The following is a 13,093-nucleotide window of genomic DNA, read 5'->3' as shown; positions in this document are numbered from 1 at the left end:
ATTTCTCCTTTGGTACACCTTTGGGTGTGACACTGGACCCAAGGCATCAAGCAAGATGCCTCGAGTCCAACCTGACTGCTTGTCTGCACTGAGTGATAGGGCCGTGCACACATACCTGGGTGTTCTCTAGGTCCTTTTACTTCTTCTCCCCCATTTTCCCTTTACCATCCTGAAACTAAGGTGGGTGCTGACACTTACCCCCATACTTGTTCCTGCAGCATGGGAGACCCTGTCGTCAGAGGATTTGCAGGACAGTGTTGACCTCCAGAGCTCTGCTCAAAACTGTGCTCAGTTATCTTTCCTGTTCAGGGCATAACAGAGAGTAAAACTGCTTAATTACAAATACAGTTTGGTAACACAAAGACCCTAGCAGGCTGGGTGATCAGAGGTAATGCTGCACTTGCAGAAATGAGGATTTCTTTGTAACGATACTGCACTTAGTAATACCAGGACACTGGCTTTTTCAGAAAGTTTAGATAGCACTGCTTCTTGCAATGTATTTTTGTTGTTATTGCTCTTGGAATCAATACCAGTGAAAAGCAATGTGCATCACCTTTGCACCTAATTATAGAGCACTGGATATACTATCAATTTCAATTCTGTCTCCAACAGTTATTTTTAATTATGCCTTTTTAGGTTATGACTTTCAAAATATTTTAGCATCCGAGTAGTACATAAAGAGTTTTGTAGAAAAACAAATATAACCTTTTATCTAAAAGTTTAAGAAAGGGGCTAATGGATGTCACATGTAACCAGACAAAAACAGTCTTCAGGGGAAAATTATTGATGTTCAGATCAAAGATCAGGGACTAGATTCTTGAGTGTGGTTTTTTTCAACTACATTTTGTCCTAGAGATCTAGGATCAAGGCCAGGATAACTCATCATGGAGAATTGTTTACTGACAGTTTTCACATTTGAAACCCAATTTTCTTTAGTAGAGATATAATGGTTGAAATTGGCTGAGGTAATTCTTGCTTTATTTTATTTTTTCCCCTGTTTCTTGAATTTGATCAAGAAGGAAGTTCTGAAATGAATTAAATGACTGATGTTCTTTCATTTTGCCAGGTGAAAGGCAAGAGAACTTTGGCAGAAAACATTGCAGATAACGGAGGTTTGCGAGAGGCTTTCAGGGTAAGCAGATGAAAGATATCTAATACATAGTATTACTTAATTGAAAAAAGGCTGTGGTTAGGTTCCAAGTCACTGAAAGGCATTAAGTTTTGTTTTGTTTTGTTTTGTTTTGTTTTGTTTTGTTTTTTGTTGTTTTTTGTTTTTGTTTTGTTTTGTTGTTGTTGTTTTGCTTTTTGTACCAGGCATACAGGAGATGGATTGCAGAAAAGAGGGGAGGAGAAGAAGAACCTTTACTGCCGGGCCTTGAGTTCACGCACAATCAACTTTTCTTTCTAAGCTATGCCCATGTGAGTAGTACAAATGTATTTTGAGACCCTGTCTGTTAACCTGCAAAATGTACACTGCAGAGATTAGTCCGCTTTGTTTCAACAATCTGCACTAGCCAAACCCAGACTTTTAAGGTAATAAGCAGAAACTTCTTCTCGTGAGACTTATTTCTTTTCTCTTTCTCTCTTTGTCCTCATCTATGTAGCCCTGGCGCTATAACTGCTAAAATAATTATTGGTTTTGCACAGTGTTGTCATGGCAGCTTTCTGTTTCCCTCTACTGTAAGGGTCTTCTTGCACACATTGACTCCTTAACCTCTTTCCATTTTAGCTTCCCAGTTTTCTGGTGCTTGCCATATGCAGTGGTTTCTGACTGTTTCCACCACAGACTCCTGTTGCAAATGTACCACCACCTTTCATTACTGAGCATGTTGTTCAGGGAAACTAGACAGCAGTGGAGAAAATCTTAGTTTATTTTTTTCCCATCTTTGTTTGCTGTACACTAAGTCTGCTGAAGTAAAACTTTGAGAAGGGATGTGAGTTTTTTAGAAAAACATGGAACAATGGGGAGAATCAGAAATCATTTCTTTGGCTAAGAGAGTTGGGACAAACTTCCCATATGAGGAGTAAAAGTTGGACTATATGGCTTTGCCCACCAGTTGAAAGAAAGAATCATCTAAAACTGAAGAAATAGGACCCAATGCAACCAATATTGTTCTATAACCGACTCTGATTGAAAATCACTCCTTTGCCAAGAGTCAGTGTAGTAGGGTATGGGTCTATGGCCACTTAAATTTGACAATATTGACTGTCTTCAACCAGATAAAATTTCATTCAAGTCCGCATATCCTGTGGGCAGTCTGGCCTAAAGGATTTTGTCGATAGGAAACATTCATCACAAGGGCTTAGATAAGGTAGGGGCTATTTAAATGAATTTTTTCATGCAATAGATACAGCATAAGAGGGATTATTCAGTTGTGCTAATGTTCTCTCTACCCTTTTTTGTAGTCACTTACAATTGGGTCAAGTATCATTAATAGTGAGCTGAGGACCATCAATGGAAACTTGACAAATGTGTAATTTCCACACAAACTGACATTGCAACATGTAACAAATGTGTCAGGTAATATAGCTGCAATTCTAGAGATAACAGGCATCATTAGATGTACCTTTTATACATATTACAAAGCTCTAAGACCAAGAAGTATGCTTGTTAATTGTTAAGGCATCAGATATGCAGTGCAAGCTAACATTATAGAGAACCCCAAAAAAAGTACTAGTAAAGTTGCTATGATTAGATGACGGGAATGAGTGGGTGGGGACTGGATCCATTAAAGAATTTGAAAAACATGAGGGTGTACCAACAGAAAACTGCAAGTTAAGAAAAGGTGAAAAAAAATAGGAGTTTGTGGTGTCTTTCCATTTTGTGCATTCTGTAAGTCATAGCCACCTTACAAACAGTGATGTTATGTTCTACTTTACTTCCCAAGTCATCCCAGATAACACACCTATTTCTGCTTTTTTATCTTTTATTAGGTAAGATGCAACTCTTTTAGACCAGAATCTGCAAGAGAGCAAATCTATGTTGGAGCTCACAGCCCTCCTCAGTTCAGGTAATGCAAATAACGTATTTACTCAGTATATATACAGAATCAATCAATGCAGCATACAAGTGCAGAAATTTAACATGTTAAGAGGGGTTTAAGAACAAGCACGAAATTGGACTGTGCTCTCAGCTTAGATTGAAATTGAGCTGTTTTTATCAGCTTATTTTTCAGTATTACAGATGCTCTTCTGTAAAAATGCGGGGCTTGCATCTGCCTTCAAAAGCAGTTGAACCAAAACACACTCTGATCCCTGTGATGTTCTATAATCATCATCAGAGTATCTAAACTGTCTCATCCATCACCTTTTTCTATGCAATTTTAGTTTAGAAAATAGTGAATATCATGAAGGTTCTTCATTTAATTGACCTGAGTTCCTCAAAAGCTTTAAAGTGAGTACCTTGAATTATATTGATAATGCAAAGAGAAACATACTGTGTAAGTTCAGTTCAGGATTGAATTCTTCAGTTACCCTTCCACAGCTCCTTCAAGCAAAGGGTATCTTGTAGTCCAGCCTTAACAGCATGTCTTTGCTCGAAAGTCCTCCCACAGGCTTTCCTAACCACAGACCCCCTGAACCTCAAGAAGGAGAAGCTAGAAAAGTTAGGAGGTTTAAAGACTATGTAAGAATTAGGAAGTCAAAGTTAGTTTATCTGCTTCTCCACAGAGTTTGTGTGACCAAGAACAAGGGTTTTTTTTTGTTGGGATATATGTCAATTGTGTTTACTTAACTAACGATTGTGTGCTTGTCTTCAGTCAAGTGCTACATTACTTCTGTATTTGGGGGAAGTATGTTAACTCCACAGGCTGATTCATAATGGAGGTGTCTCCAATACACAGGTTTAGTTGCCTTCTGGTGATTCCTACTGCTTTCTGTTGACTAACCTACTGCTTTCTGTTGACTAAAGAAGGAACTGGGATCCCACCTGCTCCATACCTAAATTTAGGTGTTATGAGCACCCTTTGTCTCATTTCTCTCTTGGTGAAGTTAAAATAGCTGCCTTCACAAGGGAGCTGTGAGATTTCTTCACGGGTACTTTGACATATTCCCTGGACACAGCCACACCAAAACACCAAAGATACAACTATGACATGTATGACATGCCTTGGGTTACTTATAACGCTAATGAATTAAGAAATAATGGAACTGGAAATATGATGACACAAATATAATGTAAGCTTGGAAATCTGCACTACTGTACCTTTGTGCAATACCTGTTACACCAGCTAGCTAGGGTAAAACTGGGGCAGTGTGCAAATCTGCATGCCTTCAACAACTGAAAGCACATTATGACGATGAGGGTGCCTTTTAAGTCCTCGGATTTATTTACCTATATGTATGTTTATATATTCTCAATGAATACATAGCTACATTGCCATGAGGTCATGCAAATCACAAACTATACAGTGAAGCTTGGGGACAGAGCATTCATAAGGAAAACCCATGAAGGAATTTGGCTAAGAAAAAAAATTCCAGAGAAGATTATATGAATTTGGGGTCTAGAAAATATAGACAAAACTTTTTCTTAGTTTTTATGTGAGATACTCAGAACAGGCTTCTATTTCAGACCTGAAGAGAAATGATGGTACTTGTTTCTTCTTGCAAATCGTATCAATAGGTCTAAAAAATCATATTATCTATTTCTCTCAGCCTTGCTTCATTTATGTCCCAAGACCATTATAAAAGCAGTACAGCTAGTTTCAGCATTGACAGCTTTTGCTATCCAAAAAGCCCAAACAGCTCTTTTAAGGTAATTATAAAAAGTAACTATAAAAGATTACAGAAATGAGAAACATCTTGAGCATAGGTGTGAGCATCTGAGCTAGTCACACCAGGTTCTCTTCACAGAGGTGTTTAGAAAGTCTGTGTGTATACATATATATCCTTGTATTAATAAATAATTTTGATTAGACTCTGCAAGTACATCTTTCTATTGACCGTCCAGAGTGACCCATTCAGGGGAAGGTATTTCTACTGTAGTTCAGTGGGATGAAAGACAGACAGCCCACTCTGATTCCACAGTTAATGAGGGTGATGAGACACAGGAACAGGCTGCCCAGGGAAGCTGTAGATGCCCCATCCCTGGGAGTGTTCAAGGCTAGGCTGGATGGGGCTTTGAGCAACCTGGTCTAGTGGAAGGTGTCCCTGCTCATGGCATGGGGGTTGGAACTAGATGATCTTTATGGTCCCTTCCAACCCAAACCATTCTACAATTCTAACATCAAACTACAGGTAGAAAATTCACATGCACGGACATAACAAAGATATTTTTCTGGTTTTATTTATTCTTAATTGGCAGGTTTTCCAGTATTAGCATGTGTCTTCACTGTTTTTGAATGCCAGTTTCAAAGTCAAATCCCCAACATGGCAGGCAGAATTCCCACCACTTTAACAGCAGTTCTGCATGACCAGCTCTTGCTGTTCCAGTCCCTGAATATGTATTTGTAGTGTTTTTACAGTAAAGCTCTATACCTTATTTGAAGCCTAATACAATTTTGTAATTCTCCTTACAAAACTGACCTTTAGACATTTTTGCACCAGCTGACTGCGAATTTTCTTACCCATAGAAAGTCTAATCAATGTAATAAGAGCATAGGAAAAATTGGCAAACACCACAACCCCAATCTAGCAATGCTAAAATAATAATTTCTGACAGCATGAAATAATACAGATATGAAAGCAGGAGCCAAGGATGACTGCATACAAAGAGCGAGCTCTTCCCCTGTGCCTGAAGGTGCCAGTCTGGGATGCAGACACATTGTCTAGCTTGTGCAAGGCAGGGATGTGCTGCTCTTTCAGTATCACACCATCTGTTGTGTAAGCAAGAAAGCATGGGAGCTGGTTGTGGCAGAAGCCTCAGAAAATGGATTTTTCGAAGTGTCAGAGGAGTTGGGATGCTCATGAGTGTGAGGCTGGGCTGGCTGATGCGAGCCCTCCCAGCTGCAGGGTATGAAGTCCCAAGGAGCCGGCATGTGTGTGTGTGTGCGCACAGATGGGCAGAGCGTCTTAAAAGCATTGGGCTGGCATGAACCAAATCAAATCAGTTCCAGCACAACAACATTCCTATATGTTCCTACCTGCTGGACCGCAGTGGTTTGGCAGGTACTGGAAGAAGAATTCCACTGTGCAAGCTGACTGCTGATCTCCCACCTTTGCTGTCAAGGGTCAGATTACAAAATTGTTCTAAATGGCATAGTATCCACAAAATGCAATTAGTTTTTGTGGAGTTTCTAGCAAAGTGAGATGCTTCTCAAAGCTCCAAATTAGACAATATTGTCCTCACATTAAATGGGAGTACTTCTCCTGAACTTTTTGGTTTTATTTGTGGAGAAATGACACGAGAAGCCTGAAAATTCAACCTGAAGTGAAAACACTGAAACACTCACAGGCCTGTAGTGTTAAACAGAAGACAATGTGCACATTGTTTTTTTGTTTTGTTTTGCTTTTTGTTTTGGTTTGGTTTTTGTCTTTGCAGAGTTATTGGTGCTATGAGCAACTTCGAAGAGTTCCGCAAAGCTTTCAATTGCCCAACAAATACAACGATGAACCGAGGGGCAGAATCCTGCCGGCTGTGGTAGACGTGCCTTCCAGGTCTTCTGTCAAGAGGGGTCCGTGATGTGAACTGCTGCACCTGAGCACAAGCCCACTGCTGGAGTTTCAGAATTGCAATCTGGAGAGGTGTTACTTCAAATGCGTCTTCCTTATCCATGCTGATAACCTGCATGGATCTAATCATTCTCTATCTAGAACCTAGAAATTTTTGAAATAGGAAAAAAGGATAGGTTTTCTTTAATAATAATAATAAAAAAGGAACTCCTTTTATCCATAAAGCTGCTCCTGTTCATCTGCAGTTGCATTGCTTTTGATGGATAACTGCCATTATCAATTCTAATTCCTGATTTATAGTTGAGCAAGAGGTAAATGCTAAAATCCACTTTTAATCTATTGCTCTGTGGGGGTGCGATGCAGAATGCTCTCACACAAAATTTATTCTTTCAGGATGAAGAAATTCATGAGACCTGCTATAAAGCCAGCTCTGATCTGCTGTGTGATACAGCATTTTCATAACTTAAGCTGTCAGTGCCCAGCATGCCATAAATGATGTTGCATGATGTAAAGACACAAGACTTTATATAAATTAAGTTTAATATGTTGAATTAGTGCCTCAGGTTTTGGAACAGTTTCAAACTGAGAAAGGACCTCATGGTTTCCATCTGCTTGGACTAAACAGAAAGGATATGCGTCAGATCTTGGCCTTTTTTAATTTTAGAACAGCTTATGATAAAAATCAATGTATGGTGAAAATTGTAAACTTGCAGAGGAATTCCCAGCACCATGATACTCAGAAATGGTACAGCACTTACTCCTATTCACAATATGGGCAATTTTTTTCCCCAGAGATTAGTTTTGCCTTGTGCTGAAGGTAGCTTCACCTACATTTATTTTTGAGCCTTAAATACTACATCCGTTTTAACTTAGGGATTTCTTAGCGTCTGGGTCTTACAGTGGAATGGAAGTAGTTTGCATGTCTGTCCTCATGTTCTGCGTAGAGCAGGGTGACTTGTGATTTTAACAAAAGAAGAATATGTGACTGAAAAACAGAGCACCATCAGTATTTGACTTGTCTGGATAAAGAGAGCAATTCAAGAGAAGAGGTCTTTTAAATACAGAATACAGGCAGGTCAGTTGAATTTTTCATTTGATTTCTAAGAATTTTCATATAAAATCATATTTTATTGCAGCAGAAAAACTTCAACACATAACTATTACTGGGGGTACTGAGGGTGGGATGCAAGAAAACAGCCTTTTCTTCCTCAGCAGAAAGATACATGTTTAACTGGTATTTATTTATACCTTGTGCGTTCATTCATTTTCACATGGTAGAATTTTTTCAAAAGGTTTATTTAGACTGATTTAATTACTGCAATTCTATATACGTCTCTGTGTGTATAAACATACATATGTATACAAAAAATAGATAAATTTGCTTAAATTTTATTTTATCAGTATAGAAATGCTAGTAAGACAAACTTTTTTTTTGGTCAAATATTGTCTAACAGTCAGGGTGGAAGAAGGTTCAACTGATGCTAAGTTTTTGCAAATAGGGTTAGCTTCCTATGTTTCTTTACAAAGAAGGGGGACACCATGGAAACATAATTTGTGGAAGGGAAGGAAGCTGAGAACCCTGAACTCAAGGCACTGTTACCACTTCCTAGAAACAAAACATTACATTTTGGGGCCAGGATTGTTTTTTTTTTTTTTTTTTAATTTTCCATGAAAAAGTCGAAGTTTTCTGAAGACAAAAAGCACTTTTGCTTCCTTCAAGCCAGCTCTCTTCTTGAGTTAGATGGATTACAGTTTGTCATTTGAATAGCCACTGCCATTTTTTTTTTTTTCCTGGAGATATTTTTCATGTAAACTGTTCAGGTGGCAGTATTTTCATAAAGACTTTTGCAAACAAGCAGATATGGATCTTGAGCGAAGTGGTACTGTTTTCCTACTAATGGAAAAGTTCCTTAGCAAACTGAATAGTCTACTGACTTCATTTCTGTGCTCATATGAGCACTGACACAACTTGATGTCGATTTATTTGGATCAATAGCATAAAGTTCAGGGGTGACACCCTGGCCCCATTAAAGTTGCTACCAATACAGTTATTGTCCTCAGAAAAGTCAGGACAACGACTCAGATACTCATCTAAACTTTCTAAATTACTGGACTATGCAAAGCTGGGTTCACAATAGTCAGCTTTGAGTTATCTAATTTTATCTCTTAGGTCAGAGATGCATTTGCAAGAGCTTCTCTCTCATGGCTGTTTTCCAATGGGATATATTCTGACATTTTGTGGTTTATGGGGTTGTTTCTCTGTGCTGGATAGTGATTTCTTCTAAAATGCCTTATGTTCACTGCCTTAAATATCACTCTTGTTGCTCTTTCCTAGGCTCAGGTCTTTCATGTTTGATATCAAGGATTTTTGAACTGTGGTATACATATTCCCAACAGCACAGGAATCACTGCAAAAGTGTCTCATCCTTGCTAGGGTGAGCACCCATCTCCTACAGCAAGCAGTTGGCTAGGTCCTGGGCTGGGGGATAGTGAGGGACTGGAGGGTTTGGAGGCAATGCACTAGGAGGGAGGAAGAGGAGGCATGACCAGACTTTGGACCCTGATTTTTAGAAGCTGAGACGGGGCCTACATGCTGCCAGGAAGAAGTCCTTGCTGCTGACCGACATGTTCATTGGTACTATCCAAGTTTTGGGAATCCTTGCTGTTGATGCAGGATTTCAGTGCCTCGGGCTTAGGTCTTAAATATGCCCACAGAAGGATCCTGGCCTGCCTCACCTGCCTGCTTTTTACCTCAAACCAAATAACTAATGATGCAATTTACAGTTCACTTTGGAGTCAACTGTTTAGGTACCAGTTGGAAAGCAAAGCAGAAGGTAATTAAACTAATTCTTAAAATTCAGTCACCAAATATAGCTAAAGCATAGTGATAGTTTGTGAGGGCTCTTCCTGCTGCCTCTGGTTTATCAGACGCCATGGCCCTGCTTGGCTCCCACATTGTGCCTCCTGGGTCTATGCTAGCAAAGCCTTGCTGTGTTGCTATCAAGTTCGCTTATTACATCTATGCAAACAGACCTTTCATCATATATATTCTTCTTGCAGAACTTCTTTTTTTTTTTCTTTCTTTTCTTTTTAATTACCAGTAATTATGTCAACACACTTTTTCCTTCAAGCATATTGTGAAATGTTTCTTCCTGTTGGCTCAGTAATCTTCTCTTTCAGCAGTCAGGAAGGGAAGGATCACCTATGAATACAACATTTTTACCTGTGTAAATTTGAAGAGATATTTTTCTACTGTGTAGACATAAAGAAACAACCCCTACTCCTGTCTCACATGCCCTTCTTTGGGTCCTGAAAGTATGTAAGCCTTCTATATTGTATTCTAAGCCTTATTTTTTCGCTCCAACCCTGAAAATACTCAAACACCACCTTACACACTGTGAGTATTTCTGCTCAGTGCATTGTGAAAGAGTTAGCTTCACACACAAGTAGCTCTCTGAAAAGGCAACTGTGCTATTCACCTGTGTAGGCTGCTTAGGTATGTAAGTGACATCCAAGCTAGGTCTTGATGCTGAAGGACCAAAAAAATCCAGTGGCATTATACAGCTCTGCCTTGTGCCCTGTGCAGGGAGACTTCAGCATTCTTTAGGTAGGAATGCTATCATGACACTAAATGTTTGAATTATTTATAAAATAATCAGATGAGTTTATGCATAACTTTTTATTGAGTATTATTCAACAACTTACATGCTTAGAAGTATATCTCATAGCAATATTATATATATATGTCTCCAAAGAAATACTAAAAGCCTGACAATTCAAGAGGCAGAACTATAGTGAGTTAAAAGGTCTTCTGTGTTTGTCTTACTAATCTGGATTCTTACTTTGCCAGTCAGTCTATTGCACTTTTAAATTTTTGTTCTTGCATAATACATCAATTGACTGTTTTAACAACAATTGTACTAGCCAATAAAAGCTAAAGTGATGAAGAATTTTCCTATATTGCAGTATGGCAAAAGCTGCTTGGCCTGTCACTGTCAAACTCTACAATATTTTTTCTGTAATATATTGTCTTTATAAAATGTAATAAAGAGCACAATGTTATGACCCCGGGTTCTCAAGGCTATAGTTACTGCTTGACAACCTAAGAAGGACCTCTTCTCTCAGAGTCATCCAGCCATCTTCAGCCAGAGTTTATTATGCTCCACTTGCCTCCACTAATCTCTGGAGACAATTAAAATGAACATAGGATGAACTGCTGTGGATGATGTCTGGAGGCTGCAGAGAATGCAGAAGGACAGGTGGCAGAACTGTCCCAAGCAGAAGCTGCTGGAGAATAAAAAGGTGTGGGAGAAGAGCCACCTGCCTGTCAGCCTCATTTTTTTCCTGTTGTCACAGTCCATTCCTTTCTCGACTCACCCTTTGTAGCCCCAACTGGCTTTCAAATGCTTTTAAGCACTTTCCCTGTGCCTGAGCTTGAACTGCAGCTCACCGATGTCTTTTCCCAGCCAGCACAAAGTAATGGTTTCGCTGCCTTCCCAGGCTGGGGTGTGACTGCAGGTAGCTCAGCTTGTTGCTGTTCCTCACCATGTACTTCATGAACCTGAGGAAGTATTGGTTCAAGGGCTATTCAGGCACAGGGGCCATGCCAAGGCCTTACACATTACCAACTTCTGGGCTAAGCACCCTGTTTCTTGGGCTCTGACCAGTTTCCTGACACTGCTTGGGTTCCCATAAGCAGTGTTGCTGGCCCATTTCAAGGCACCACAAAGTCTGTGAGCAGTTAGGACAATGGCTGAAGTTGGCCTTGCCACAAACTTTGAATGATACTCTGCGATGGCACAGTCTCTCAAGGCCCATAACTTCAGGCAGGCAACTCTATGCAACTTTTGGGCTTGAGGAGGGACAGAGATTTTTGTCTTTGAAAACCTACATCAGTTCTGTTACCTGCCTTACAGTGCAGCCTTACCAATAATTCTATGGTCAAAAGCTAAGGTTTGCATTGAGGAAGATGAATGAACAAAGCAAAGGTTGGGGTTGGAGCATGAAACCAGCCTCAGCACAAGGAAAATGTTTTGCTTGACTCTCACAGAGTTTGCTGAGCTTGCCGGCATCTTGGAAAGATGCTTTAACGACGACTGTAGATAGCCCTGAGGAATTGAGAGTTTATCTGCTACAGTAAGAGGCTGCTTCACTAATCAGACAATTTAATCCCATTTAAAATGTAATATATATTAAAAAAAGAAAAGAAATTAAAGATTCCCAAGGGATTCTCTAACACAGCATTATGTTTTATTAAATATAACATCAAAGTTGGAAGTTACTGAGAATCAAGATAATGTGTTACACTAATTTGTGATCAAAGAAAGAGATATAATGATGTAATTTTAATCATCCATAAGCACAGTAGCTGAAGGAGATTTATGTATGAGGTTAGACACATACACAGATGCATACATGAACTCAGGATGTGAACTTGGATGCAGATTTTTTTAAAATGTCCCTTTTATCACATCTGTATTTATTTTTTGAACTGGTGAAGAAGTGACCTGTTTAAAATCTCTTCAGCAGCCTTTCCCCAAGCTTTGTTAAAGTTTTTTTTCTACCACAAAGTTTATTTAAAGCACCTGTGCTGCGTTGAGCAATGACAATGCTGATTGATTTACATGGGCAATACAATTTCAGAAGCCTGAAATGTGAGTAGGAGCGATTTTAGTACAGGGATCTGAAAAAATTTGTCGCATCCTCTTACTTGAACACTAGGAAAATATTTGGGTAAAGCCAGGAAAAAAAAAAGTTCTCAAATACAGCAGTTAGGGAAACAGGAATATATTAATATATGCCATGATATGCAGTTAAGTAAAATGCTCTTCTAGAAGATGCAGCTGCCAAAGTGGGCCAGGGGGTTGGTTCACAAAGGCACCAGATCATTTCTGCTGGGGGAGAAACCTGAGGTCTGCCTTTGTAGCTGCCTGGGGAGCATGTGGGTGTTTCAGCTCCATCCTCTGTGGGAGTCCCAGCACTGCACCTGCTCAGAGCTCACCCCATCACCTGGGGGCTGGAGAGGCTGTCTGCCTTTTCTGGGGTGTCCAGAGCCCCCAGGAAAGCTGTGTCTGCAATTCTACCACAGACTTCTAGTTGTATGAACCTTCTCTGTTCTTTTACCTCAAGCACACATAACAGTCATATGAATCAACCACTCTCAATATCATAGCATTTTAAAGGAAAAAAAACAAAACCAAAACCAAACAGTGCCTTTATACATCAATGCTGCAAAATAAGACAATGCCACTGCATCTTAAAAACATCTGCATGTTTTGTGGAACAGGGCTGCTCTTAGACACTTCATGCATATACTTTCTTGTCATTCTACCAGAACGAGGCTTCAGAGTGGTTTGCAGTGGAGGGAGGAGAGAAACATGGAGCGACGTCTGAATAGGACAATAAAGAAAAATTGGAAACTCTTTAGTGCTGTAAATCATTAAAAGATTTTACAAAGCAATAGTACAAGTACTGCTATAAAAAT

The 13,093-nt window shown here is 39.5% G+C and overlaps 1 protein-coding gene across 1 annotated transcript in view; it reads left to right on the top strand.

Annotated features, from left to right (window-relative positions):
* Positions 1 to 10,674, top strand: part of PHEX (phosphate regulating endopeptidase X-linked) — a 108,067-nt gene extending 97,393 nt beyond the window's left edge. The window contains exons 19-22 of the mRNA XM_065858813.2: positions 1,067 to 1,132; positions 1,315 to 1,419; positions 2,935 to 3,011; positions 6,479 to 10,674. Coding sequence (XP_065714885.1) covers positions 1,067 to 1,132; positions 1,315 to 1,419; positions 2,935 to 3,011; positions 6,479 to 6,581 — 351 coding nt within the window. The 3' untranslated portion in view covers positions 6,582 to 10,674. The remainder of the gene's footprint in view (positions 1 to 1,066; positions 1,133 to 1,314; positions 1,420 to 2,934; positions 3,012 to 6,478) is intronic.
* Positions 10,675 to 13,093: the final 2,419 nt, after the last annotated feature.

The sequence above is a fragment of the Patagioenas fasciata genome, chromosome 1 (assembly GCF_037038585.1).
Source record: "Patagioenas fasciata isolate bPatFas1 chromosome 1, bPatFas1.hap1, whole genome shotgun sequence".
Taxonomy (NCBI): Eukaryota; Metazoa; Chordata; class Aves; order Columbiformes; family Columbidae; genus Patagioenas; species Patagioenas fasciata.
This window is presented reverse-complemented; position numbering and strand designations above follow the sequence as displayed.